We start from the raw sequence: 25814 nt of genomic DNA on the forward strand, positions 1-25814 counted from the left end.
AGCATACATTTGCTTAAGGTTTTGCAGCTGGTAGAAACTGCCATCTGCAAGTTTCCCCATCAACAGAAAAGTATCAGATTAGATATGAAACACATGGAAACTACTACGCTGCAGTCCATCATTAGCTTCATCATAACAATTCATGAAAATGAAATTTAGCTTTTTATAGCTGGCATGTTTTGGCAGGTAACCAAGAAAATTCATCTCAGAGAGAAGCATCAATGGGACTTCAAACTCTTAACTCAGGCAAATCAAGGAGATGAAAGTGATCCAAATTCTTAGGAGAGGCCCGTTCCTATGTAAATGCTTGTTATAGTATCATTATTCCCTCAACATTGTCAAACTATTTACTAAATCTGCACTTTGATTACCGTATATACTCGAATATAAGCCGATCCGAGTATAAGCCGAGGTCCCCAATTTTACCCCAAAAACTGGGGTAAACTGGGGACTCGAGTATAAGCCGAGGGTGGGAAATGAGGCACCTACCGGTTGGGGAAACCTCCTCCTCAGCTGAGAAGGCTGGCGGCTCCCGCCCGCCCTCTCACTGCACCGCAGGGCTTCCCCGCCGTCCGGTAAAATGTGAAAAAGAAAAAAACTCGAGTATAAGCCGTATATACTCGAGTATAAGCCGAGGGGCTTAAAAAAAAACAAAACTCGAGTATAAGCCGTATAGACCCGAGTATAAGCCGAGAGGACGTTTTTCAGCACAAAAAACGTGCTGAAAAACTCGGCTTATACTCGAGTATATACGGTAATCTTCTCATCGTTCCCATCACCCATCTCCTTCCACTTATGATTGTAACTTTGTTGCTTGTATCCTTACGATTTATACTGATAGTTTCCTGATGGCTTATTTGTAGCCTATGACTATCATTAAGTGTTGTATCATTAAGTGCTAAATTTGAACTCTATGACTATCATTAAGTGTTGTAAGTGTTGTACCTTGATGAAAGTATCTTATCTTTTTTGTACACCGAGAGCGTATGCACCAAGATAAATTCCTTGTGTGTCCAATCTCACTTGGCCAATAAAAATTCTATTCTATTCTATTCTATTCTATTCTATTCTATTCTATTCTATTCTATTCTATTCTATTCTATTCTATTCTAATTAGGTTTAGCTACCTGCCAAACGTCATTTTTATTCCTTTATTTTGTTCTGGTGTTGATTTTTTCCCAATTCATATGGATAATTAGATATTCAGCATCTGTTTAATCTATCCTTCCAAACAAGTTTTAAGTCTTAACTATCTTCCTCCTCTTCTTTTGTCCCTTGGAAGTTATTGTTTGGAGAAAGCCACAGGTGATCTACCATGGTAATCAAAACTTTTTTTTTTAATTGAGGATGAAGCAACTGTCAAGGCACAAATTAAAAAGCTGCTTTTCCTAAAACAACCGAAGGTGAAACACTTTGGCTACAAATGCAGATGACAATAATGTCACAACACAACGAAGGAAAATGTAAACAAGGTCCAGTTGAGAATGAATTCTAAAATATTTTACATATTCGGCAATCCCACAATACAATATTTCAATTTCTGCTCTTATAGCAGTCCAACTGTCTTTCACAATGAATAATTTGAAAAGGAAGGTGTTCTTATTTACTGTACAGCATGGCATAATCAGTTAGGTTTATATAGATGTAGTGTAATGAATAATTATTTTCCAATTTGCAGTTGCAGTTAAGATTATTCAATTATTTATCTCTCAATTCCCAAAATTTGCAGAAAAAAATATGTTGCTTCTGAATTTTAAATGTCTCTGGATATTCTCAACCATCCAGGTCATGTTGTCCCAAAGGTGCTTTTCAAAAAGGCAACTGGGCTTTCTTGGTTTTTTTTCCCCCTTTGAAAACATTTCACTTCTCATCCAAGATGCTTCTTCGGTTCTCCAGTCCTCTTCATTGAGAACTGAAGAAGCTTCTCGGATGAGAAGCGAATTGTTTTCAAAGGGGAAAAAAACCCAAGAAAGTCCAGCTGCCTTTTCGAAAAGCACCTTTGGGACTCCTGAATTTTAGTTACTATATTAAGAAGCCATTCACACAATTTGAATAGTAATAAATATGCAGCCTCTCCCAATCGGATTTCAAGGTTCTAAAATTCAAAATATTGGCTGCCAACTAAATAAAATTAGTCTACAATTTTATTTATCCGATACACAACGCACCCCGTACTGTTCATGACTCTGGGAAGCTTTCCATAGAAGACATAAAAAAACCAAGTCACACAACTCATACAAAACACCTAGCAGCTGAGCATCCTGAAATGACCATCCACAAAGCCAAGAGGCCAGGGGCTGCATCACGCTTCCATGGCCTGGCAGAAACCCAAGTTTTTAGGGCCTCGCAAAAGACCGGCAGATCCGGAGCTGACCTAATCACAGATGGAATTAGGTTATTAGAATGCCCTGCAGGCAAGATTTAAGCAGGCTGGTTGGAAATTCTGGACCTTCTATTCAAAGATATCCGGAAGGCCCCACATGTGGCTTTGGAGTGGATTATAGTGAGAAGACCTCCTGAAGGAGTTCAGTTTATATTCTGATAAAACGGGAATGATATATATTAAATACTATTAGAATACATTTCACTACCCAGATGGGTAACATCATCAGGGAGATAAGAGTGTGGGGTTTGCTCCTTGTAGCTTGCTCTGCCAGTATCGGTGGGAGTGAGGTTTGCTCCTTGTTGGTTCCTTGATTAGGATATTGTTTTTTGCTTGGTTGCTTGTCTGCTGTTAATCCCTGTTTATCTGATTGCTGGCCGCTGGAGAGGATGTATTCTGGTCTTTATGTTTCTTACTTTGTTTTTAATTGGCTATTTTGAAGAGTATATAAATGTAGTTTATATTTATATGTGCCTGTTGATGGTGATTTGTTTGAGTCCCAGGCTTCCAGAAATTCTCTGGTGTTTTTGGACTTCATTTGGTCTAGAATGCTCACCGTCTCCCAGTTGAAACTTTGGTGAAATTTGTCTGTGCAATTAAGACATTTTTATCCTATCTTCCGACCGCTGGTTAGTGTACACGGATGCCCTCTGCTAATCTTCTGCCTGCCTGTCCTACATAATGCTGTTATAGTCTTTGCACTTATGTTGACCTTTTTGTTTCTCCTTGGGCCAGTGGCTCTTTTGGTTTACTTAAGATGTTTTGGAGAACTTTTAGTAGTTGGTTTGTGTGTGTGGTTCTAATAGGATCCGTTGGTAGTTTCTGGTTTCTGATTTATATATATATATATATAGGGGGGGAAGTGTGGTGTTATCCTTTTCAGAATCTGTTGCAACAGGTTATGCAGCAGTGGGCTGAATGGCACGTTTGGATAAAGTTGCATATCCATTTTGTTGGAAGCTGCACCAAGACAAATTCCTTGTGTGTCCAATCACACTTGGCCAATAAAAATTCTATTCTATTCTAATGCCTTTGGACTTATCTGAATAATGTTCTTACCCAACACCTGGTGAGGGAAGCTGGGGTGTTACTTTGGCAACGGAGCACTTGGTTACTCGGAATTTTTAAACAGACTTGCATTTCTAACTTGCTGTTGCTTCTTCTGGTGATGAAGACATCCAGGAAAGGTAGTGTGTTGCTGTTTTCTTCTTTCCTTGTGAACGTTATTCTTTGAAGATGTTGCCGTGTCATTATTCACTTTTTGATGATGATGATGATGATGATGATAATGGAGTCACCTACATAATTGACCCATACTGTTGATGACATTTGTGATAATGCCTTAGTTTCTAGACCAACATTTCCCAACCTTGGAACTTTAAGCGGCCCAAACTTCAACTCCTAGGATGCTTGCCAAGTTCCTCTAAGCATTTGCTACTCTTATGGAGACACCTTCATCCTTCTTAGGGTCGTCCTACAACAGCCGATATATCCTGCCTTCCTAGGAGACCTCTCTTCCCTTTCTTAAATGAGCGTTCCTCTATACCCTTGAAAACTGGCTTGCAGTCTTTCCCGATTCTTCAGCCAAGGGAGACAAGATTTCAAGTGTAAAGTATGTAAAAAGCATACTTCAAGGGGGAACATATATGGCACCTAATACTGTACATGTCTACCTTAGGGTTCCTACCCTTAGCAGGAACTCTAACCCTGCTAAGCCTTCACCCCACTTCCTCTTGGCTCTTCTCTTTCCTTCTTCTGACCATAAGCTCCCAGCTGCCTGGCCTCTTTCCAAAGAATGCCCTTTGAGCTGGCTTGTGCACTGGATGACCAATTAATCAGCTGCCGTTGTACACCCCTCCTGCTACTCACACCTCAGCAAACACCTTCCCTCAGGAAAAGTCACACACTCCTGCTCATTCAAGCATAACACTCTTTCCCCAAAGTCAAGCGATCAGCTCCACAGCTCCTTCATAAAACCTCTGTGGTTCTATTTCTGCCTTCATTTCCCTTCTTTCTAGTTACCTGGTCTCCTCTTCAGGACTGCTGGCTGAGATTCATCCAGGTTCTTTTAAAGGCTAATAACTAATAATAATGCAACACAGCAGCAGGAGAAAATTTGGAGTGGCAGAGTTACGGTCTTCCTTAAGCACGGAAGCCAACTCAGTGCACTTAGGTCTAAAGCAGAAAAGGTGCTTTTCTAGAAGTGGGAAGCATTTGTTGTATTTATGCCTTGAAGCCGGTTTTTCCCCCTTTAACCCTGGGTCTACATTGTAGCTGGACAGAGAGAGAAAAATACGAATTAAGAAGACAGTGGGCAGGGCACCAGGGCTTTGCTTCCCGCAAATCCTTAACTCACATTTTCCTGGGCTATCATGTGAGCCCAGGAAAAAAAATATATATAAAAAAAAAGATGTGTGCACTAGTGCTCTCTCAGCCTCTTCAAACTCCTTTTTTTCTGCTTTGGATCCAAATAACTGCCCCTTCCTCATACAAGCAGTTTTAAAGCAAAATATGCATTTTCAGTGCATTCCTAAATCAAATGGGGAGAGACAAGTCTCAACACTTGTAAGAGGACACTGGCTGTTTCCAGGCAACCTGCAGGTGGAGGCTGAGTCGCCTCCCCAGTGCATTGGAAGATTCGTCTACCTGCAAGTTTCCCATTTGGAAAGGAAAATACTAATCAGAACTCTTTCTTCTGTCTACTAATAAAAGTTGCTAGTCTGAGCTCGGAAAATTTGGTTTCCAGGCCAGGTTTCTGCCAGAGAAGTTGGACACAAAGTGCATCTGCTGATCTGCTAATTCATTACGTAGGAAAGAAACAAATTATTCTCAATATTTTTTTTCAAAAAGTCCCTTTAGAAATCTGAGCACTAAGCAAGAATTATTTATTCATCCAGGCCTTTTAAGAGAGTTTGGTATTTTTTCTACCTGCTTCTTAGTAGGGTAAAATGACTCACTGAATATTTATAGTCTTCATTTCCTCTATGGAATTCAGGATGATAAACATTGGAGGCTATAAACAGAATTCCCAGGCAAATGCTCCCTTCGCCAAGTGTCTCAAGAACACCTAGACTAGCCTCCCCTAATCTATGCATCTCTATCAAGAGCAATACTGTAGGTAACTACCCTCGTTTTCCCAAACCAGCATATCATTTATCATGAAAACTAGAAACATAGGAACTGTGATGCCAACAAATCCAAAGAGGAACATTTTTAAGGAGGCGGTTTTAATTAACCTGCCTAAGGTCCAAGGCAGGGATGGATGCTAAAACAGGAGAAAGAAATAGACAAGCTGGATTGCTAATAAATGATTTTTCTGAAATGCAAGGTAAAGGGCCGTTTGAGTACCAACATGTCCACATCTCTTCTGTGCCAACAATACCAAAGTTGTTTGCAAGCAGAGGTGTGCGGTATTTATCTGGCCCTGTAGCAGGAAATATACTTTGTCTTGTTCCAGGCTGAGTAAACACTGAGGAGCGAGTTGCAGCCGGTGTACTTATGTCAGGCAAACCCAAAGGCAGGTAGAAAGCTGTTTGAGCAGACTCACACACACTTGGAAATACACAAAGAAGCAACATCACGCCTGCTTCCCAGATGCAGCTAACCAGAAATCCAGTCCAGAGTCGCAGCTAAAGGAGGCAGGTAGGAGTGCTGGAAGGCCAATGCGGCTTCAGTTCAAAATAGGGCGAGGCAGAGAGGCAAGCAGGACTAGTGAGAATCCAGTAGTCAACTGGCAGAGAGTTCCACATGCTGCTACGGGTTGCAAAACTGAGAGCCAAGGAGGAGAGCAGGAGGCAAACAATGCAGGAATAGAAGGCCAACATCAGAGTTGTTTCCAACAGAGAGTAATCTCTGGAGGCTACTCAAATAGCCCGAGGAATAAAGTAGGTCTCCTCTGTTTTGGTGTCTGAAGCTGCTGCCCCATCTCGGAAATGGGCATCCTGCCAGAATCTGGCCTCTCACCACCTGAGTCCTTGCGATTCCATGGGGAGTTAGTTGATCTCTTATCTATGGCTCCTGAGCCAGGCAACCTGATGGATCCCACTTCCATCCTCGGTCTCTGAGAAGTCCTTGGGCCGGCAGGGTCTGTAGCTGCCTGGAAGAGGGATTTCTTTTTATGGCGATCCCAGTGATAGGGAAACACTCATTCCAGTTCGGAAGATGTTAGCGGAGCTGCATCAAGTTTTGCCAGCACCTTTTCTGAGCCCATCCATCTTTGTTTATGGGCACCCTCTTCTCCTGGAATGGTTTCTCAGCATCGCAGTCTAATTTGGGGCGTTTCCTGGTGGTCTCCCCTCCACAGACCTTCATGAGTGTCTCCAAAATCAAGGGAAACAGCCAGGCGCTGCCGTTTCTCCGATGCTCCAAGTTTCCTCCACAAAGCAAATCATCCCACAAAACGAAGAACAGCACAGAAGACGCCGATCCTCACCATCCTTTGTTGCGGCGAGATCTTCCATCGGCCACGCCCTCCACGAAGCCCCTGGCCCTTTAAAAGACTGGACTACAAAGGATAAGCACCACCACCAGGGCCTTTGGATGGCCCCATCAACCCATCCACATTTACCCAGGTAGTCCTTGACTTACGGCCACAAGTGAGCCCAAAACGTTTCCGCTTCTAAGCAAGACTGTTAGTAAGTTAACTTTGCCCCATTTTACGAACTTTCTTGCCACGGTTGTTAAGTGAATCGGTGCAGTTCAGCTGTTCAGTTAGTCAGGCGATTGTTAGGCAAACCCAGCTTTCTCCTCTGGCTTCGCTTGTCAGAAGGTGGCAAAAAGAGACCCTGAGGAAACCCACCCACCCCCCCGTCATAAATGAGTCCCAATTTTGATCACGTGACCGGGGGGGGCGCTACAACGGCCGTTAAGTGTGAAAATCGGTCATAAGTCCCTTCTCTCAGTGCCGTTGCAACTTTGAACCGTCACTGAAGGGACGGTTGTAATTCGAGGGCTGCCAGTGGGGCCTTGGCCTAAATCCCCACAAGGCCCCAGAGCTGCTGCCCAACTGAGGCGCCCCCCAAAGGCCTCCCGCTCCCCCACACAGAGATCAGCTCCTCCCCCCCACGTCCCCCCCTCCCCCAAGAACAAGGATCCGCCTCAGGAGGGGCCTCGGCGGGCGAGCTCGCCGCGGGGCTGCGGGGCCCCCGGAGCGGGGTGCGGAGGGTGTCTCTCCCGCCGGGCGGCCTCACCTCGTCGACGGCGCGGCGGGGCAGGTGGAGGACGCCCAGGAGCAGCTTGAGCTTGACGGGCGAGGAGAGGCCGTGGAAGCAGAGGCGGATGTTGTCGATGACCGAGGCGGTGAGCAGCGAGGCGATGCTCGGAGGCGCCCAGAGCTCGTCGGCCGAGCCCAGCTTGTTGTGCAGCCACAGGCCGGTGTCGCTCTCCCGCATCGACGCCATCTTGGGGCCCAGCCGAGGCGCGCGGCGGGCATTTTATGAGGACACCTAAAAGAGGGAGGGGGGAGGGGGACGACGAGCGAGGCCCCGGCCCTCCAGGGGAGGACGCCGTCCGTAACGCAAGATGGCGGCGCGCGCGTGGGCGGGCCGGAAAATGGCCGCGCTTGCGCTTGCGCTTGCCGTACGGCAAGATGGCGGGCCCATTTCTTCGTCCGTTTTCCCCTCGGCGGAAGCGGCTCCTGCGGGGAGGGGGGAGGGGCGGGTCCGCGGAAGGGCTGAGCTGCGGGAGGGAGGCCCCCCTCCCCCCCCCCCCGCGTGTCTCCCCGGGAAGGAAATGGCGTCTCCTCCATCTGGGCCTTCCTGAGGGCAGACTTTCCGAGGGAAAGAGCCCCCAGGATCAGGGGAGCAGCCCGCGAAGCCTCCCCAGGGCCAGCCGCGGCCTCTCCTTCGGGATGGAGCGCCTCAGCCTCAGCCCCAGCCTTATTGTGGGGGGGGGAAGGAGATGAACGTCCCTGGGGAGCCTGAAAACAGGAGGAATCCTCCAGCGGAGCACGTGGGGGGGCGAGGGGGGGACGCCAGACTTTGAAGACTTCTGGACTCCCAGGATTCCCCAGCCGGCCATAAGTCCTTGACTTACCAACGTTCATTTATAGTGACCGTTCAGAGTTGCAACCATTATGACCCTTTTTCACCCGGCCGTTGCAGCAGCCCCATGGTCACCTCCTGGTCAAGATTGGGACCCTTGGCAACTGATTCATACTTACGACGGTCGCAGCGTCCTGGGGTCACGTGATCCCCTTTTGGGACCCCCTGACAAGCAAAGGCAATGGGGAAGTCGGATTCATGTAACCACGTACTAACTTATCGACTGCAATTTAACAACTGTGGCAACAAAGGTTGTAAAATGGGGCAAAACAAATGTCTCGCTTAACAACGGAAACGTTGGGCTCAGTCGAGGACTACCTGTATGGAGAAAGGTGTAAATTCTTTACAAAAGCTATGGTGTGATGGTCCAGTTTGAATCTGTCACCCTTCCTGACTTTCAGCCACCGGGTGATTTCGCAGAGAAAAATCCACAGAAATAATCTAGTGATTAAAACGAAGAAGAAAAGATGACACAAAGCAGACAACCGGCAAAGCTAACCCACAGAGCCCTGGTGGTGCAGTGGTTACAATGCAGCATTGCAGACTAACTCACTGCCCATTGCCGCCAGTTCCATCCTGACCGCCTCAAGGTTGACTCAGACTTCCATCCTTCCAAGGCCGGTAAAATGAGGAGCCGGATTGTTGGGGGCAAGAGGCTGACTTTGTAAACCGCTTTGTAAAAGCAGTATATACCGTAAATCTAAGTGCTACTGCTATTGCTAACCCACAGTACCCAGAAGGGGCCCTCAATCGCCTGAGGCCTGGGTGAAGAGCCAGATTGTCAGACCTCTCCAAAATATAGCTGAGAGAGAGAGAGAGACGCTTTTGGGGAACCTGGCTCCAGAGGGCAGATGCGGCTATAGGGAAGGGATGCTTCTGAGGTCTTCCTGAGGGATGACGGTCAGTCGAAGAAACTCAGAGAATGCCAAGCTTGCTGGATCAAAATAATTGGGCAGCTAATATGGGAAATAGGCAGTTCTTAACTAGCCAGGCCCTAGGCCATGTAGGGCTTTATTGGTTATGACCTGCACCTTGATTTGCACCAGGAAGGAAACGCAGCCAGCACAGCCTGAAGAGTAGAGGCATTACGTAGGTGTACCAAGACATGCCCCTTGCTGCCCGCATGCTGGATTCTGGACCAGTTCAAGCTTGCAGATGCAGCAAGTCCCTATGCTAATTCTGGTCCCGTATCTATTGTGGCAATTCAGTTACACGATCACACCTACAAGAGTGAAGTAGGCACGAATGCTTGCTTGTCCTCATCTGCCTCTTCATGTTGGGGAAGTCACATTCAAAAGAGTAAAAGAATCAGAATTTGTGGATCCAAAAGCCACAGAGGGAACGTTTTGGGCTCATCCAGTCATTCTATAATCGAGTGGTTATTGTTTTGAAAGGATATGAAAATTCCATTGAAAAAAAGATGAACTGGAATTTAGTTGGAGTTTTAATGGAGTAAAAAAAAATTAAGGCTACTTATCAAATCATATTACATTTTAATCAGGCCGAGAATGTCTGTCACTGAACTAATCCAATCTCAAATATTAGCTATAGATAACTCCTCGTCTCTCCCTTTCCAATTATTCCATGAGTAATAATACTCGACTTTCTTTGCATCTGAAGAAGCAATGACTCGCAGAAGCATATGCGTCATGCACATGTTCATGTTTCCCTTGCCACAATATTTATTGTTTTTACGCTGTACACTAAAAGACTAAGGGATGTGCTAAAAGCCGTGCCTTTTGTAGCACAACAGGGAAAGCAAGGCCATTGTTTTGTGAGTCTGGGGCTCTACATGGTTGCCATGGCAGATCCTTTGGGAAAGGATAAAGAGCAGCTGTGCGCCTGCTCAGAGGCAGCACTGCGCATCTTGTGCTAGCCGGCCACGGCAGCCATTCAGAGCAGCCATCACAAAGACGAGAGAGAGAGAGAGAGCGAGCAGGTATTTCTCTTTGCTTTACTGGAATTCCGTGGGGTACAATCTAGCTGCAAAGTGGCTGTGCCCCCCGTTACGGCCATGTGTCGTCCGCTCGGCTGGGGTGTACAGTTTGGACCCCAGATCCTGGGTGTAGAACAGGTGATTTCTCCAGCCCTTTTCTGGACGAGAGGCTGTTCTGAGAAACCACCCTGGGCTGGGGATTAGGCAAGGCTTCGCTTTGGGGGAAGAGAAGACCTGGGATCAGAGCAAAGCTCCTTCTGGCAGCTGGCAGAAGGAGAGGGGGGACTTTCTGCTTCCGCAGTTACTAGAAGGGCAGAAATGTGGAGTGTCTGCACATTTCTGATCCAGGCCTTTTAAATGGATTTAAAAGGCCATTCTGATCAGCACATCGGAATACAGTGTTCGCGTGTGGATATTAGGGAGGAAATGGAAAGATGGGCGTTAATAAGACCTTTTATTTTTAAGCAGAAAATAGTTTTGCTTTTATTGGTGCTTTGGTAAATACATCTGCTATGGGATGGTTGGCAAAAGGTGTTTTGTTCAGATGTCATAATTTTGACTGACTTTTGAGAGACAAAATAGTGCTTGCTCGCTCTGTGCATATTTAGGCTGAATTCTTACGTAATTTCTGTAGTTAATTGGACACAAATATCCTGACTTTCCCTAGCAATGCTTCATGGTTTATGGCTATGAAACCCTACAGCTACATAATCTCCCTCCCTCACAAGGATCAAGAGCAGTTGTTGAATCATATCTAAAAGCTTGCGATTAGGCAACTGAGGCAACTGATGTCACATTATCTCGAGAACATCGTAAGATGTTGCAGCATTCTGCTGAATTCTAGGGTTAGATGGCTTGATGTATATCGTTACTTCCCTGGCATTTTTATTCTGCTGACTGTTGCAATCTGTTCTAAAGTTGTAGAACCAAATAACAGTTGGACATAAATGCAGATGTTGACTGGAAATACTTTGCAGCAGAGGTTCTGCCTTCTGCCCCATCTCTTTTGGGGCAAGAACCGGCTTTGGGGTTGAGATGTGGTTTGTGTGTGTGTGCAGATACAGTGGAGTAAAGAGAGTATAATGGAAATATTACAGTCCTAAGGAAAATATTTCGCCGCTTTTCTTTTAAGAAATCTCTTGGTATTATTATTTCTTGCTTCTGTTATTACTGCTTACTTTTATTTAATAACATTCCACTATTAATTCTGTCTTCTATTTCTACCAATTGCACAGATTTCATGAGAAAAGGTGTAACTAAGATGACAATTTAATTAATTGTGTCAGATAATAAGAATGTGGTATTGATTTATGATTTCTTAATTTTGTAGTTTTGACTCGTGCAGATGGCTGGAAAAAAATCTCATTCAGCCAAATTACATGTTTCAAAAGATTTCTATTATCCATCCCCTTCCCTCTTTTCTCCTAGGAAGGAGGAAGGCCTAACTAGCAAGATGCTCACTGTTCGCACGAGGAAGATGGTACTTTTGGCCCCTTTACTTCTGATGACGGGACTGATTTCTACGAAGGCCGCTGTGGCTGAGGAAGAATCAGGAACAGCGATTCCTGCCGAAAGTAAGTCTTGAACTTCATCTCTCCTCTCAGATCAACACAGCAGAAGAGACCCCCATGTGAGGTTCTGCGGTAAACCTCGGTTTGCGAACAGAGGCTCCTTCTAAACAAGCCAACAACTACACCCCACCTATTACATTGTGATGTGTGTCAAGGGCTTTGAATAGGCAGTTGCAGCTCCTGTGTTGTTGTTTATGCACACACAAACCTTCCAGCTGCACCTGAAATCTTTGATCTCAAGCTGGATCACAGATTGCAGTTACCTTGCACACAGTATAAATTTTGCAGTTTTGCTGCAAAAGATAAAATCTGCATTTTTCAACCTGAAATCACATCCAACAGCACGTGTCCCTCTCGGATGTGCTCATCAACACACCTACAATATTTTTAGTTGCATTGTAAAACTGTGTTTTTGCCTATAGTTTAGTATCGTAATAGACTACGTAGTACGTATACTGCATATAGGTTTTGGGAAAGATGAACTGAGTATGTTCACCTACAGCCCAACAAATTCCTACAGTTAGTCCTCAACTTAAAACCACAATTGAGCCCAAAATTTATGCTGCTAAGTGAGACAGTTGCTACATGAGTTTGCCCTATTTTACAAGTTTTCTTGCCACAGTTGTTAAGTTAGTAACACAGTTGTGAAGAGAATTGGACTCTTCTCCCGTTACTTTGCTTGTCTGGAGGTCAGGATCACATGACCCTGGGACTCATGCCAGTTGCCAAGCGGGTGACCGTGGGGACGCTGCAACGGTCATAAATGTGAAAAACAGTCATAAGTCCCTTTTCTCAGTGTTGTTGTAACTTTGAATGGTCACTAAATGTACTGTTTTAAATCGAGGACTACCTGTATTTCTTTCTTGAATTAGAGTTAGAATATGGCAAAGAAAAGCTTGCTTGTGCTACCGATAATTTGGAAACTTCCTTGTACTCCAGAGTTGTGTTTCTAAACCTTGACAGTTTGAAGGACCTCAATTCCCAGAGTTCCCCAGCCATTTTGCCAAGGGAGTTCCAAAAATTAAAATCTGCACATTATAAAGTTGCTAATTAAATATATTTATTGGATTTTTTTCATTGCAATTTTTTAAATGTCTCGGGGAAACCAAGGAAGAATGATCAAGTTTTTGGGCATGATTTTTCTGCTTTATTGTTTTGTTTTGTTTTGAAATTAGTGCAGTGGTTATGGATTGCCACCAGAGGCAGTAATTTGATTGCAAACCACTTCCAGCCCAATCTAAAAATATTTTGATTAGTATAATGCACCATCAAAGAAATATTGTACCATCTGTGAATTATTTCTGACGACATACTCAGGTGGATTGACAGGCAGTTTTATGGCCTAAAAAGCAGAATCACAAATTCAGAATCCAAATCCTCACCGAAAGATTCCCAGGAAAGCCAGTGTTGTAGAAAAAAAAATGTTGCGTAAGATATTTGAGATTGTAGCAAAACCTTCTTCAGTGAATTGTTGAATTTCTTACTTGATAAAATAAAAAAAGGTTGGAACTTGTGAGCAGCTGTTCACTGAAATGCATTCAACCCTTTTCCATCAGTGATCAAGTCTTTCCTTTGTCTCAGTCTCCATCTTCCCATTCTTTTTCCCGGCCGTATTAACCTACCAAAGTGAACTTTTTTAAGCTTCTCTGTTTGGTAAAAATGCATGTTTATTCTGGTCTTGTTTAGGCATTGTATAGGTTTTCTGTCTTTTTGGCAGTATCTGTCTCCAAATGTCTGTAATATTTAACTTCGCAGAAATGTGTTTACATTTTTTATTGTGTAGCTTTGATTGTGATATTTTATAGGAACTTCTAAAACAACAGTTCTGCCAGAGGTGTTGTAATACTTCTCACATATTAAGCCAAAGGCTGTTTCCAGAGTGTTTCCACCACTGAATAGATCGGGAAGTTAAAGTGCATTGCACTGGTGCTCTTCCTGGCAACGTTGCCATAGCTGCTATGTGGAAGCTCCCAACCAAGGGGTCTATTTGGAGAATAAAAATGAATTTGGATCCATAACATAAAGATGGGGAATTTCTGGTCCACGGACCAATTCACTCCGTCTGCTCTTCCCAAAGCCTTTCTTCAAATCCTCAATTCCTCTGATTTCCAACTTCCCTGGGTACAGAAAAAGGATTAGAAAAGTCCCTCCCTCCCTCCCTTCCTTCCTTCCTTCCTTTCTTCCCTCCTTCCTAAGAAAACATGGTCGTCTTCTTGTCAGAACAGTGGCTGGAACCTCATTTGGCCTTCTTCTGATTCAGGGATTAGCAAAATGCCATCCCATGGAAAGCCGATAGGCTGCCTTCCTGTGTTCGCTGTGGATCCTCAATATTTTATGTTTTTTAAATGTTTACATTAAAATCCACTTCTAGGTCGTCCCTGTGTTGACTGCCATGCCTTTGAATTCATGCAGAGGGCTTTGCAAGATTTAAAGAAGACGGCGTACAATTTAGATTCACGAGTATGACATTTATTTATTATTTAATTCATTGGCCACCCATCTTGTTTCAAAGCGACTTTCGTTGTTGTTAACATGCACAGATACGCAGTGACTAAAAAGAGATAACCGCCTTCCTTCGATAAGGGCTGCAGGAAATGTGATGAGTATCAGGGTTGGTAGGAGATGGCAGAACATTTCCTTCCTCTTCTCCACCAGGGAGGCTACAAGCGAAAGAGCAGGAATCGGGGGATGGGGGAAGTGTGAATGCAACAGTTGTTTTGAATGGACAGGTGATTGATTGAGCCCAGGGCTCTGAGCCTTTGTGAAACACCCCACACACACACTCTTTTTGCATCTCAGGGTTGTACAGCCAAGTTCTGAAGAGTAAACGTAGTTCATCAAGGCTCATCTTCCCAGGATGTTTTGCTGGCTGTTTTTCTAGAAGTTATCTGTATGTTCATAATTTCCCCTTCGTCTGATCTCCAGAGGCAGCCCTGGACCGTTTATTTGTCTTTGGCTGGGTCAGATTTAAGGTAGTTTTCTTCTCCTGAGAAAGTTTGCTGACCCTCACTGGTGACCTTGGTGATGATGTGACAAGATGTACCTGCCCAGCTCCCATCAGCCACTCTAAGCTGTTACAAGCATGCTGCTTCCCCTCTGGTGGCTGGCTGTTGTGACCTTTCAGCCGCTGGGACCTCCAGCAGCTGAATCAGAGGAGGAGGAGGAGGAGGAGGAGGCGTGGGAGTCAGGGTCAGCATCAAGGCAACCTGAGAGCACCAAGGCAGAAGAGGGAATGGAGCTGGCAGAGAGAGAGAGAGAGAGAGAGAGAGAGGCGGAGCCTGGGCCATCCGTCAGCCCTCAGATGGAGAGTCAACAGCCCCCAGGTCTGGAGGTGGCTGATGAGGAAGAGGAGGAACAGTTGGGTCCAGTGCCTGACATGCGGGTGCGCAGTAGGCAGAGGAGAGGAGAGGAGTGGAAATCTATGGGCCGGTCCTTGGGATGGAAGAGCCACCGCTGCTAGTGAAGCCCCACCCTAGCTCTGGGGATCAAAGGCAGGGCACGGAGATGAATAGATGTGGCAGACAACTATTCATCTCCCCTGCCTGAGATGAAAGAGAAGCTTTTTGCTGAGGCTGCTGGCGCTCCTCATAAAGGAATCATTGCTTCAACTACAGAGGGTTTGTTGTGTTTGGGGAGCTGGGTCAGAACACTGAAACTGCCCTCCTTGTATCTTTTGGCCTGGGCTAGCAGGAGAACCTGGCCCTGGAAGAGGCACCTGCTCTCATACGCAGCATCTGTGCCTTGCAAAACGCTGCTGTGACACCCCATGGGCGCAGCAGAGTATTCGGCGGCCTTTGGAAAGAGGGCTAGGCCTGCATTTAAAGAAGAGGCAAAGGACGGGTGCCCTCTGAAGGGGCCACGATTCTGTGCTGCCCAGGACCTCCGTTACAAGCAGGGAAGGGGGCCAGATTCGGAGCGCCTTTTAAGTCCTGGGTTGCTTTGCATACTGAATGGCTCTGCCGCCATTTTGTCTTCTCCAATCCCAATTTGTGTTTTCCACTGGAGTGCTGCTGCATGTGACTAACCACAACCACACACGGGAGTTAATTTGGGAAGTTGCAGGCCTGGGCAAGTTGGGAAGAGGTGGGCTTAGGCAGAAGAGAGCCCTCCAGAGGTTCTTGCAATCCCTGTAGAGTTTACTCTGCGTGAACTGTCACACGAGCTTTTTCTGAACGCAGAGCTCACCGTCAGCTGCAGAAATGCAGGCTTGCCTCTGAATGCAACCTGGCTGGGAGATTAGGGAGACTGAGGAGGGGTCAAGGATGAAAGGAGAGAGCTCTCCCAATGGGTCAGGGAGCTCCCCCTTGATTCACCCCATGTCCCTCCTCTGCTTCATGACCATCAGCTGGGTAACTGGAAAACTGATTCCGCTCCCCTCTCTCCCTCCCCATCCTGGGCATCCTTTGGCCCAACCCCACCCCTCGAATTCCAGTTCTTCTTGCTGGCTGGTGATGCTGTGGGACTCAGACCGAGGAACTGACCGGTCCTGGTCCTGAAAGCGTCCCACAGATTAGAGTCCCAGGGACCTTGGAAAGCTCTCCTGCTGGGACTTGACCATTGTTCCCTGCCAACTCAGGGTCGAGAGGGGCGCCCATGGATCTCGCCATTCGGCTGTGGCTTTGTACGATTTCTGATTATTTAGAAAAGCGGCACTCTCTGCCTTTCTGGATATTTTCAAATAAACCTGGAAAGCTGAACGGTGTGATTAGAAGCTGTGCTTAGTGATCAGGGATGCTTTTACACTGCTGTTCATCCCTTGGAAGGAAGGAGCAGAAGACTGAAGGCTTGGGGAAGTTTAATAGCTTTTTAGTCATCTTCCTACCCCAACAGGAAAGTAGCAATTAGTCGGTAGTTCTGCTGCATTGTTAGATAACCATAGTTAAAATAAGGACAGCCACATTTTTGTGTAGTATGGCAAGATTTGTCTTCAACTAAGCATAAATCAGAATTTAAAAATCATGTTACATGCCTTTTTTTTTTGCATTTGGTTTGTTTGCATTTGTAACCAGGAGAGACTGTAATGAGAAATTGACTAACCTTCTTTGTCTCCTGCTCTCTTCCCCCCCACCCCCATTCCTCCCCCCAGACGGAGACCTTGCTTTTCCAAGTGGAGAAGAAGACCTTATGTGACTGTTTAGCCTCCAATGCCCTGAACTGAGTCCTGCAGACCCCACACACACACACCTGGGAGGATCTTCCACAGCGCTTATCAAACTGCTGTTAGGAAAGAAAATAGTGCAAGCATGTAATCTGACTGCTTCTGAAACTAAGGGGAGAATGTTGGTATGAGAATGTCCTGCCTGAATTCAGAATGTTTTTGTCTTACGTCCACCCGACCTCACCTTGTGTCATCAGGAGTTGCAAGATAATTCCCAGAGAAAAGGAGAAAAACAATGATGGACTTTTGCAAAACATTAAAAGTTTTGTTTTCAGAAGCTTTCTTTTTCAATACTATATTCCCCCCAACACACAACCAAAGAAATCTAAAATTAAAATTAATTAGTGAAGACCCCAGCAGGGATTCTAGGGATCTTTTGCTGGGACTCTTCATCTCCTGAGTGTTTTTAGAAGGAATTGGACATTTATACCAAATAATGTATATAAAGCAGGCTTTGATCACATGCAAAATATGATTCGGATAGTGTGCAAAAGATGTAAAACGCAACAGAATCAAACTGGAAGCTGAGTCATTAAGCAGTTTAACTATTGAAGAATATTAATTAACTGAACAGGGAACCATTTCAAAAATGATCAGCCAGGCAATTGGGCTTCTCCTTGACTTGAGGGAACAAGCTTTCACTTAGGTGAAACTTCTAGACCAGGCCTGTGCTGGCCACGCCCAGTTTAGCGAAGGGGGAGGGGGTGAAGTCCCAATATGTCACGTGACGCTACCATGGCAACATGATTTTGACACCCCCGTTCTAGACAGTCGTGAACAAGGTCTGGGAAGGTTTTCATTTTTCACCTTTTCCTTACAGATCCGTGGAAGTGCATCTCTAGCCAGTCCTTTGTTCTCCTGCACTTGGTGCCCTGAGCAATTTGTAATTCTTCTCCCAACCATTTGAGCTGAACGATGTTCTTCCATTATCAGTGCATCATAGACATCATCTGTGTATCATTTCTTTTCAAAGAAATGGGTTTCTGTGAGTTTGTGTGTGTGTGTGTGTGTGTGTGTGGTGTAAATGTAGAAACACTCCAGTACTGGGGAAATACACCTTTTAAAATAAAGATCTGAGATCCTGTCTTTGGGTTGCGATGTTCCAATTCATACATATATTTTTTTTGAGAAGCAGAGATATTTTATGAATTCTTAATATTTCTATGGTAATGTTTATTGGCCTGATTCTGGCTTTAGCAATCTTTTTAGACTGTGCTTCAGTCTTCTATTATATTACAATAGTCTCAAAAGGTCCAGTTCAGGTGAATGTCCACTTTCGCTTCTGAAGGTTAAAAAAACCCCATGCAGCTAAGTTGATTGCAGGAAAAAAAGCTTTAAAGCCTGCAAGAAATGAAAGTTGCATCTCAGGAGTTGGATTTGGGGTGCCTCAAGGCTGCTACCACATCAGGCCTGAAAAGATCCAGGGATCCAAATGCCACAATTTTCTTTTGGCCACCAATCCAGATATAGCTTGCCTAGCCTTTTTATTTATTTTTAATCCTCTGTAGTAATAAACTGCCTTTGTTTGTACCTGCAGTATAACATTCCCATTTCCACGAGAAAAGGGCTGTGGTGCTGCATACAATGGCAATTCTGTTTTTAGAAATAGAAAGCGGAGATTAAATACTTGGATAATTGCTGCTTCTATAGAGGAAGGGGGAAAAACAGCTAGGATGCTGAAATTATCAGCGTGAGAAGGAGGAAAAAGTCTGGATCAAACCTTTTAGCTACTCTTTGGAGAAATTGCAGGAGATCGTGGCAGGGTTAAAAATAGGAGGGCGGGCTCCTTACCCTCACCCCAATAATTCAGCTACTCAGGAGTTGAATAGCGCTGTTTTTTTCCTATAACAATGCTGCAGCTATTAAAAAGAGCAGGAACCACAACCTTGTTTAAGGAATCTTAAATGCATTTATTTAAAACATTGCCAGAAAAGTAAGTCTTGCTCAGTTGGCTCATCTCTTAGATGGGTTCAGATTTCTTCACTTAATTGGACTGAGTGCAATGTTTGTGGTGTGAGAGGGTGGGTGGGTGGGAAGTTTTAAAATAAAGGGGTTTTAAAATTACATCTGCATAGCAGGAGCAGCGTGAATCAAGCCTTCACCTCCATCAAGGGAGAAGGGAAACCGTCCCAGCCAAGCTTAACTAGCCAGCTAATCAAGAAGTTACAAGGAGTATTTTGCTGGATGTTAGCTGAAATGGCTATACATTATACCCACAGATTTTCCCATCTACTAAACATGCCTAAATTTTAAAAATAATGGGACCACAGAACAGCCCAAGCTGGCTTCTAGTCGTCTTTTTCAAACCTGTCCATCTCCGAACGAGCACCAGTCATTTTGGAAGTCCATCAGGACAAGGCAGCCGCCTCCCCTGGCATCCAATTCTTCCCCAGCTCTCCAGGATTTCACATCTATAATACAGATTCTGCCAAAAAACCCTGTAGTTCTCTCACTATCCATGCTGATCCTAGAAGAGCAATAAAATAAAATAAAATATAAAATGGTACAATAGCCCTTGATCATGTTTCTCTTGATCGTGAGCATCGATCCAGCCACTTTCTCTTGCTCTCCACAAGAGATTTTCTTTTAAAAGAAGAATGAACAAAATACCCTAAGGTGAGTCATTCTGCCTTTTTTTTGTTGTTGTTGTTCCAAGCTGGCATTTTGCCATCTTCATTAAACCCACTATTTGGGAGTTCTAAAAAAAACCAGTTTGGGGCTTTTCTAGTCTTTGCTAACCTCCGTTCATTCTGAGCTTTGGCGAAAACCCTGTAGTTCTCTCACTATCCATGCTGATCCTAGAAGAGCAATAAAATAAAATAAAATATAAAATGGTACAATAGCCCTTGATCATGTTTCTCTTGATCGTGAGCATCGATCCAGCCACTTTCTCTTGCTCTCCACAAGAGATTTTCTTTTAAAAGAAGAATGAACAAAATACCCTAAGGTGAGTCATTCTGCCTTTTTTTTTTTTTGTTCCAAGCTGGCATTTTGCCATCTTCATTAAACCCACTATTTGGGAGTTCTAAAAAAAACCAGTTTGGGGCTTTTCTAGTCTTTGCTAACCTCCGTTCATTCTGAGCTTTGGCGAATAGAATAGAATAGGAAAGGAAAGGAAAGGAATTGGAATTGGAATGGAATTCTTTATTGGCCAAGGGTGATTGGACACACAAGGAATTTGTCTTGGTGCCTACGCTCTCAGTGTACATAAAAGATACATTCGTCAAGAATCATAAGGTGCAACACTTAATGGTAGTCCTAGGGAAACAGTCAGTATAAATCTTAAGGATACCAGCAACAAGGTTACAGTGGGAGGAGATAAGCGATGGAAATGATGAGAAGATTAATAGGGGGAGGGCCTTCTCTGTGGGGGCACCAACCCCCTGGAACGAGCTACCACCAGGTATCCGCCAACTCCCTGATCTCCGGACCTTTCTACGCGAGCTGAAAACATTTCTGTTCCATCGCACAGGACTGGCCTAATGGTTTTTTAAATGGGGTTTTTATGGGTTTTATAGTGTTTAGCCAACCTTAAATTTTCTCTTTTTGAACTGGTTTTAATTTTTGTATCAATTGTTTTATCTTTGGCTGTAAACCGCCCTGAGTCCTTTGGGAGAAGGGCGGTATAGAAATTTAAACAATAAAAATAAATAAAATAATAGTAATGTAATAGTAATAGTAATTTTTAAAAAATATATAGGTAGTCCTCAACCTGTGACCACAATGGAGCCCAAAATTTCTGTTGCTAAGCAAAATATTGGTTAAGTGAATTTTGCCCTATTTTAAGAGCTTTCTTGCCATAGTTGTTAAATGAACCACTGCAGTGGATAAGTTAATAACCCCGTTGTTAAGTGAATCTGGCTTCCTCATTGACTTTGCTTCTCAGAGGGTCACAAAAGGGGAACACGTGACTGCTGCGACCGTCATAAATATGAGTCGGTTGCCAAGCATTTTGCTTTGGGGAAAGCGGAAATAAAAAGATGCCATATTTGCCATAGGAAACCTATGGAATATACGGCATATTTCCGAAGACCAGGGCTGTCTGTGCAAAGGAAAAGTTTGAAACGATTTCTGTTTAAATGCGTCGATCCAAAACGGCAGCGACCTTTACACGTAGCCCAATACGTGACACGCTCTGTCTGCCTCAGAGGAGACCACGTTTAATTTAATCTGTTGATTGATACGAATTTCCCATTTGAAACCCTTTGGGCCACTGTTCAATAGCGTTTCCCAGTCACTTGTACTGTACATAAATGAAACTTGTGCCGCCCCGGGTGCTTGTTAGTCTCCGTGTCATTTCAGAAGCTCCAGCACAAATTATCCTATTGATAGAATGAACCAATCATTTCACAGCCGGTTAAATCCTGTGTTCCCTCAGAGGCAACACCGATCTAAGCCTTGCTTGATGGTCAGTTGTTTGCAATTCCCACTATTCGTGTAGTAGAAAGTGTGAGTTGGTGGCCTGGAACGCAGCTGGTTACTTGCTGTTGTCTATGGTCAAGCGCAAAAGATCACATCCAATTAAACTGGCTTATTGGTAAACGGCCTGTGCATAGGAATGTTCTCAACTCACAGTTGGCACCTGCTTGGAGTTACCTAAGGGTCAGCAGAATTAAGGGGGAGTTGGGCTTAGCTCCCTTGTGGCCACCTAGGGATTTTAGGCTGGACCCTATTTTGACTCCACCCTCATCTTCTGCCCCTCCTTCCCCTACGTCTGTCCATTGCTGGTTTCTTCTGACTTTGCCTCCTTAAGTCAAGACATGGTGGCTGTTGGGCATCCAGCGGGATGCAACCAGTATACCACTTTATACTGCACTTTATACTGTAAAGCAGTATAGAATAGAATAGAATAGAATAGAATTTTATTGGCCAAGTGTGATTGGACACACAAGGAATTTGTCTTGGTGCATATGCTCTCAGTGTACATAAAAGAAAAGATACGTTCATCAAGGTACAACATTTACAACACAATTGATGATCAATATATCAATATAAATCATAAGGATTGCCAGCAACAAGTTATAGTCATACAGTCATAAGTGGAAAGAGATTGGTGATGGGAACTATGAAACGATTAATAGTAGTGCAGATTCAGTAAATAGTCTGACAGTGTTGAGGGAATTATTTGTTTAGCAGAGTGATGGCCTTCGGGAAAAAACTGTTCTTGTGTCTAGTTGTTCTGGTGTGCAGTGCTCTATAGTGTCGTTTTGAGGGTAGGAGTTGAAACAGTTTATGTCCAGGATGCGAGGGATCTGCAAATATTTTCACGGCTCTCTTCTTGATTCGTGCAGTATACAGGTCCTCAATGGAAGGCAAGTTGGTAGCAATTATTTTTTCTGCAGTTCTAATTATCCTCTGAAGTCTGTGTTTTTCTTGTTGGGTTGCAGAACCGAACCAGACAGTTATAGAGGTGCAAATGACAGACTCAATAATTCCTCTGTAGAATTGGATCAGCAGCTCCTTGGGCAGTTTGAGCTTACTGAGTTGGCGCAGAAAGAACATTCTTTGTTGTCCTTTTTTAATGATGTTTTTGATGTTAGCTGTCCATTTGAGATCTTGCGATATGATAGAACCCAGAAATTTGAAGGTTTCTACTGTTGATACTGTGTTGTCAAGTATTGTGAGAGGTGGAAGTATGGAAGGGTTTTTCCTAAAATCTACCACCATTTCTACGGTTTTGAGTGTGTTCAGTTCCAGATTGTTTTGGTTGCACCACAAGGCTAGTCGTTCGACCTCTCGTCTATATTCGCCATTGTCTCGAATGAGACCAATCACTGTTGTGTCATCTGCGAACTTCAGTAGCTTAACAAATGGATCATTGGAGATGCAGTCATTGGTATACAGAGAGAAGAGAAGTGGGGAGAGCACACAGCCTTGGGGGGCCCCTGTGCTAATTGTACAGGTATTTGATGTGATCTTGCTTAGCTTCACCTGCTGCTTCCTGTTTGTTAGGAAGCTTGTGATCCACTTACAAGTCTGTTCCGGTACCTGTAGCTGGTTTAGCTTAGTTAGAAGAATGTCTGGAATGATGGTATTGAATGCTGAACTAAAGTCTACAAAAGGACCCTTGCATAGGTCTTTGGAGACTCAAGATGTTGTAGGATGTAGTGCAGAGCCATATTAACAGCATCATCTGTTGATCTATTTGCTCGGTATGCAAATTGCAAGGGGTCTAAAAGCGGATTCGTGATGGTTTTCAGGTAGGAAAGCACTAGCCTTTCAAAGGTTTTCATGACTACAGATGTTAGAGCAACTGGTCTGTAGTCATTCAGTTCCTTGATGGTGGGCTTCTTCGGCACTGGGATGATGGTAGAGCGTTTGAAGCAAGAAGGAACATAGCACATCTCTAGTGATTTATTGAAAATATGGGTGAAGATGGGGGCCAATTGGTCAGCACAGACTTTTAAGCAAGAAGGAGTTATCTTGTCTGGGCCTGGAGCTTTTCCTGGCTTTTGTCTGTGAAATAGGTCCTGCACTTCCTTTTCTGTGATCACTAGGGGTTGTGAACCCAATGAAATGGGGTCAGTTGTAGGAGGCTTGGCTGTTGCTGGTGTGTCTGAGATGGGGGTTATGGAGATAGGTGGCTGTAGTTTCCTTTCAAACCTGCAGTAAAACTCATTCAGGTCATCTGCCAGTTGTTGATTACCTTCAGCCTGGGAAGGAGGTTTGCCATAGCCGGTGATATTTTTAAGAGTTTTCCACATGTTTGCTGGTTCATTTGCTGAAAATTGATTCTTTAGCTTTTCAGAGTAGCTTCTTTTTGCTGCTCTTATCTCCCTTGTTAGTGCATTTCTGGCCTGATTGTACAGCATTTTATCACCTTTTCTGTAGGCTTCCTCTTTGGAATGTCGTAGCTGCTTAAGTTTAGGTGTAAACCAAGGTTTGTTATTACTGTGTATTCGCAAGTTCCTTGTAGGTACACATAGGTCTTCACAGAAGCTGACATATGATGTTACAGTATCTGTGAGTTCATCCAGGTCTGCAGAGGTATCTTTAAAAATATTCCAATCAGTGCAGTCAAAACATGCCTGTAGCTTTAATTACATATATAATTGTAAGTGCTATTGCAATCTATTCTGAGCGGGCCATGTGCATTGTGGTGGTGGCCAAGACCGCATTTTCATGAAAATTTCTGACAGCAGACGAGTCAACCTCTCTCTGACAAGCCGATTTCAGACAACAATGCTGGGCAGCTTCTGCTTCTCCTTCAGGAGCTGATCATCACCCCTGGCAAGATTCCACTTTATCATCTGTGTTTTTACTCTAGTTCTCCAGAAACGTTTGCTATTAGTTATGAAGGCGCCATGAGAGCCAGCTTGCAATTTTTGTAGTCACACTTAATACAGGTTTATGTCAAGCAATAAGCAATGGCTTGTAAATTACAACGGCCAGGTTCACACATCATGAGAAGCCTCCAACACACAAACCTTATAGTGATGCATCAATCCCCATCAGGTTGAATAATGCCACTCTAAGATGGCAGTCTGTAAATTTGATAAATACAGGAAAATTGGAATTTAATCCAAAGAAAAGGAATTATGAAAGTGACAGCTTCTTCTAGATTGTTAAATATTCATAACTGAATTTGGATTTAGTCCTAGATGTTATTTGGCTCTGGATGTGAAGCTTCAACTGAAAATCAGAATGCCATTTATCTACCATAATGAAGACCTGGCTGTTAATTCTGTTTTTATATTAACATTGGCAATGCATCTTCCTTTTTGCTTTTTTTAATTATTATTATTATTATTATTATTATTATTATTATTATTATTATTATTATTATTATTATTATTATTATTATTATTATTATTATTATTATTAGATTTTTATACCGCCCTTCTCCCGAAGAACTCAGGGCGGTTTACAGCCAGTATAAAAAACAATAGCAATATACAACTAAAACAAAAGTTAAAAAACTTATTATATAATTGGCAAAGATTTAAAACGTTTAACCTAAAAACCCTTAAAATTCATATAAATTAATTCAACCCCAATTAAAACTAATATTTAAAATTTAAAATTTAAAATTTAAGCCAGATAACTTGGAATGGAGCTCAACTCAGTGAAAATTAAGAGGCATAGGTGCCTGGAGGTGAGGAACAAATTATACAATGTGTGTTGTGATATTAAGAGTTTACATCTCTGTGCGGCTCTCCTGATTTGATGTGTGTGCACTCAAAATTCACCCATTCAGAAGTGTCTTCTACAGGGCACCCCCTTCCCCCATGTAAGGTGAGGTCAGTCCAAGTTAACACGCAGTGGCTTAACTATGTTTTATGAATAAGGGGTACCTGGCTCAGTTCACATGAGAAACCCAAACCATTCAGGTTGCCTCATTGCAATTTATAAAGAGCATCAGAAAGTGTGATTTCATCCCTGCTCAAGGGCACATCTGGCACATCTGCCTGCCAGGAGAGAGTGAGGTTGGCAGAGGCTGGCCTCGGCAACAATGCCCGCTCAGTGGGCCAGCTGCCAGCACTGTGCACCAATGTGAAATCAAGTAAAAAAACAGGGTTTTCTTCACAGCGTTGATTCCTTCTTTTTTAAAAAGGTTAGCCTGATCAAAATCTGGAAGAAACCACATCTCAGCCTTATCCTAGATACTGTAGGAATGACTTGGAAGTTACCTAAAACAGCCATTCTTCAGTTTCAATTCCTTTAATCCCATCACCCATTGGTGGGATTCAGCCACTTCGCACCTATTTGGGAGAACTAGTTGTTA

The 25814-nt window shown here is 43.9% G+C and overlaps 2 protein-coding genes across 4 annotated transcripts in view; one reads left to right on the top strand and one right to left on the bottom strand.

Moving 5' to 3' along the window:
- NELFA (negative elongation factor complex member A) overlaps nucleotides 1-7832 on the bottom strand; it is a 23115-nt gene extending 15283 nt beyond the window's left edge. The window contains exon 1 of the mRNA XM_058184787.1: nucleotides 7573-7832. Within this exon, the coding sequence (XP_058040770.1) occupies nucleotides 7573-7782 (210 nt within the window). The 5' untranslated portion in view covers nucleotides 7783-7832. The remainder of the gene's footprint in view (nucleotides 1-7572) is intronic.
- NICOL1 (NELL2 interacting cell ontogeny regulator 1) lies at nucleotides 7545-18175 on the top strand. Of its 3 annotated transcripts, XR_009155305.1 has the most exons (5): nucleotides 7579-7681; nucleotides 11793-11934; nucleotides 14303-14391; nucleotides 17018-17214; nucleotides 17910-18175. XR_009155305.1 is itself a non-coding variant. In XM_058184790.1 (4 exons), exons 2-4 carry the CDS (start codon nucleotides 11814-11816, stop codon nucleotides 17087-17089), a joined length of 282 nt encoding a protein of 93 aa, XP_058040773.1. In that variant the 5' UTR covers nucleotides 7545-7681; nucleotides 11789-11813; the 3' UTR covers nucleotides 17090-18175. The 3 variants fall into 3 exon arrangements, 2 of the variants coding, with proteins under 2 accessions (XP_058040773.1, XP_058040772.1); XM_058184790.1 differs by having other exon boundaries at nucleotides 7545-7681; nucleotides 11789-11934; nucleotides 17018-18175; XM_058184789.1 differs by having other exon boundaries at nucleotides 17018-18175.
- Nucleotides 18176-25814: the final 7639 nt, after the last annotated feature.

Source organism: Ahaetulla prasina, chromosome 5, assembly GCF_028640845.1.
Source record: "Ahaetulla prasina isolate Xishuangbanna chromosome 5, ASM2864084v1, whole genome shotgun sequence".
In the NCBI taxonomy this organism is placed as follows: Eukaryota; Metazoa; Chordata; class Lepidosauria; order Squamata; family Colubridae; genus Ahaetulla; species Ahaetulla prasina.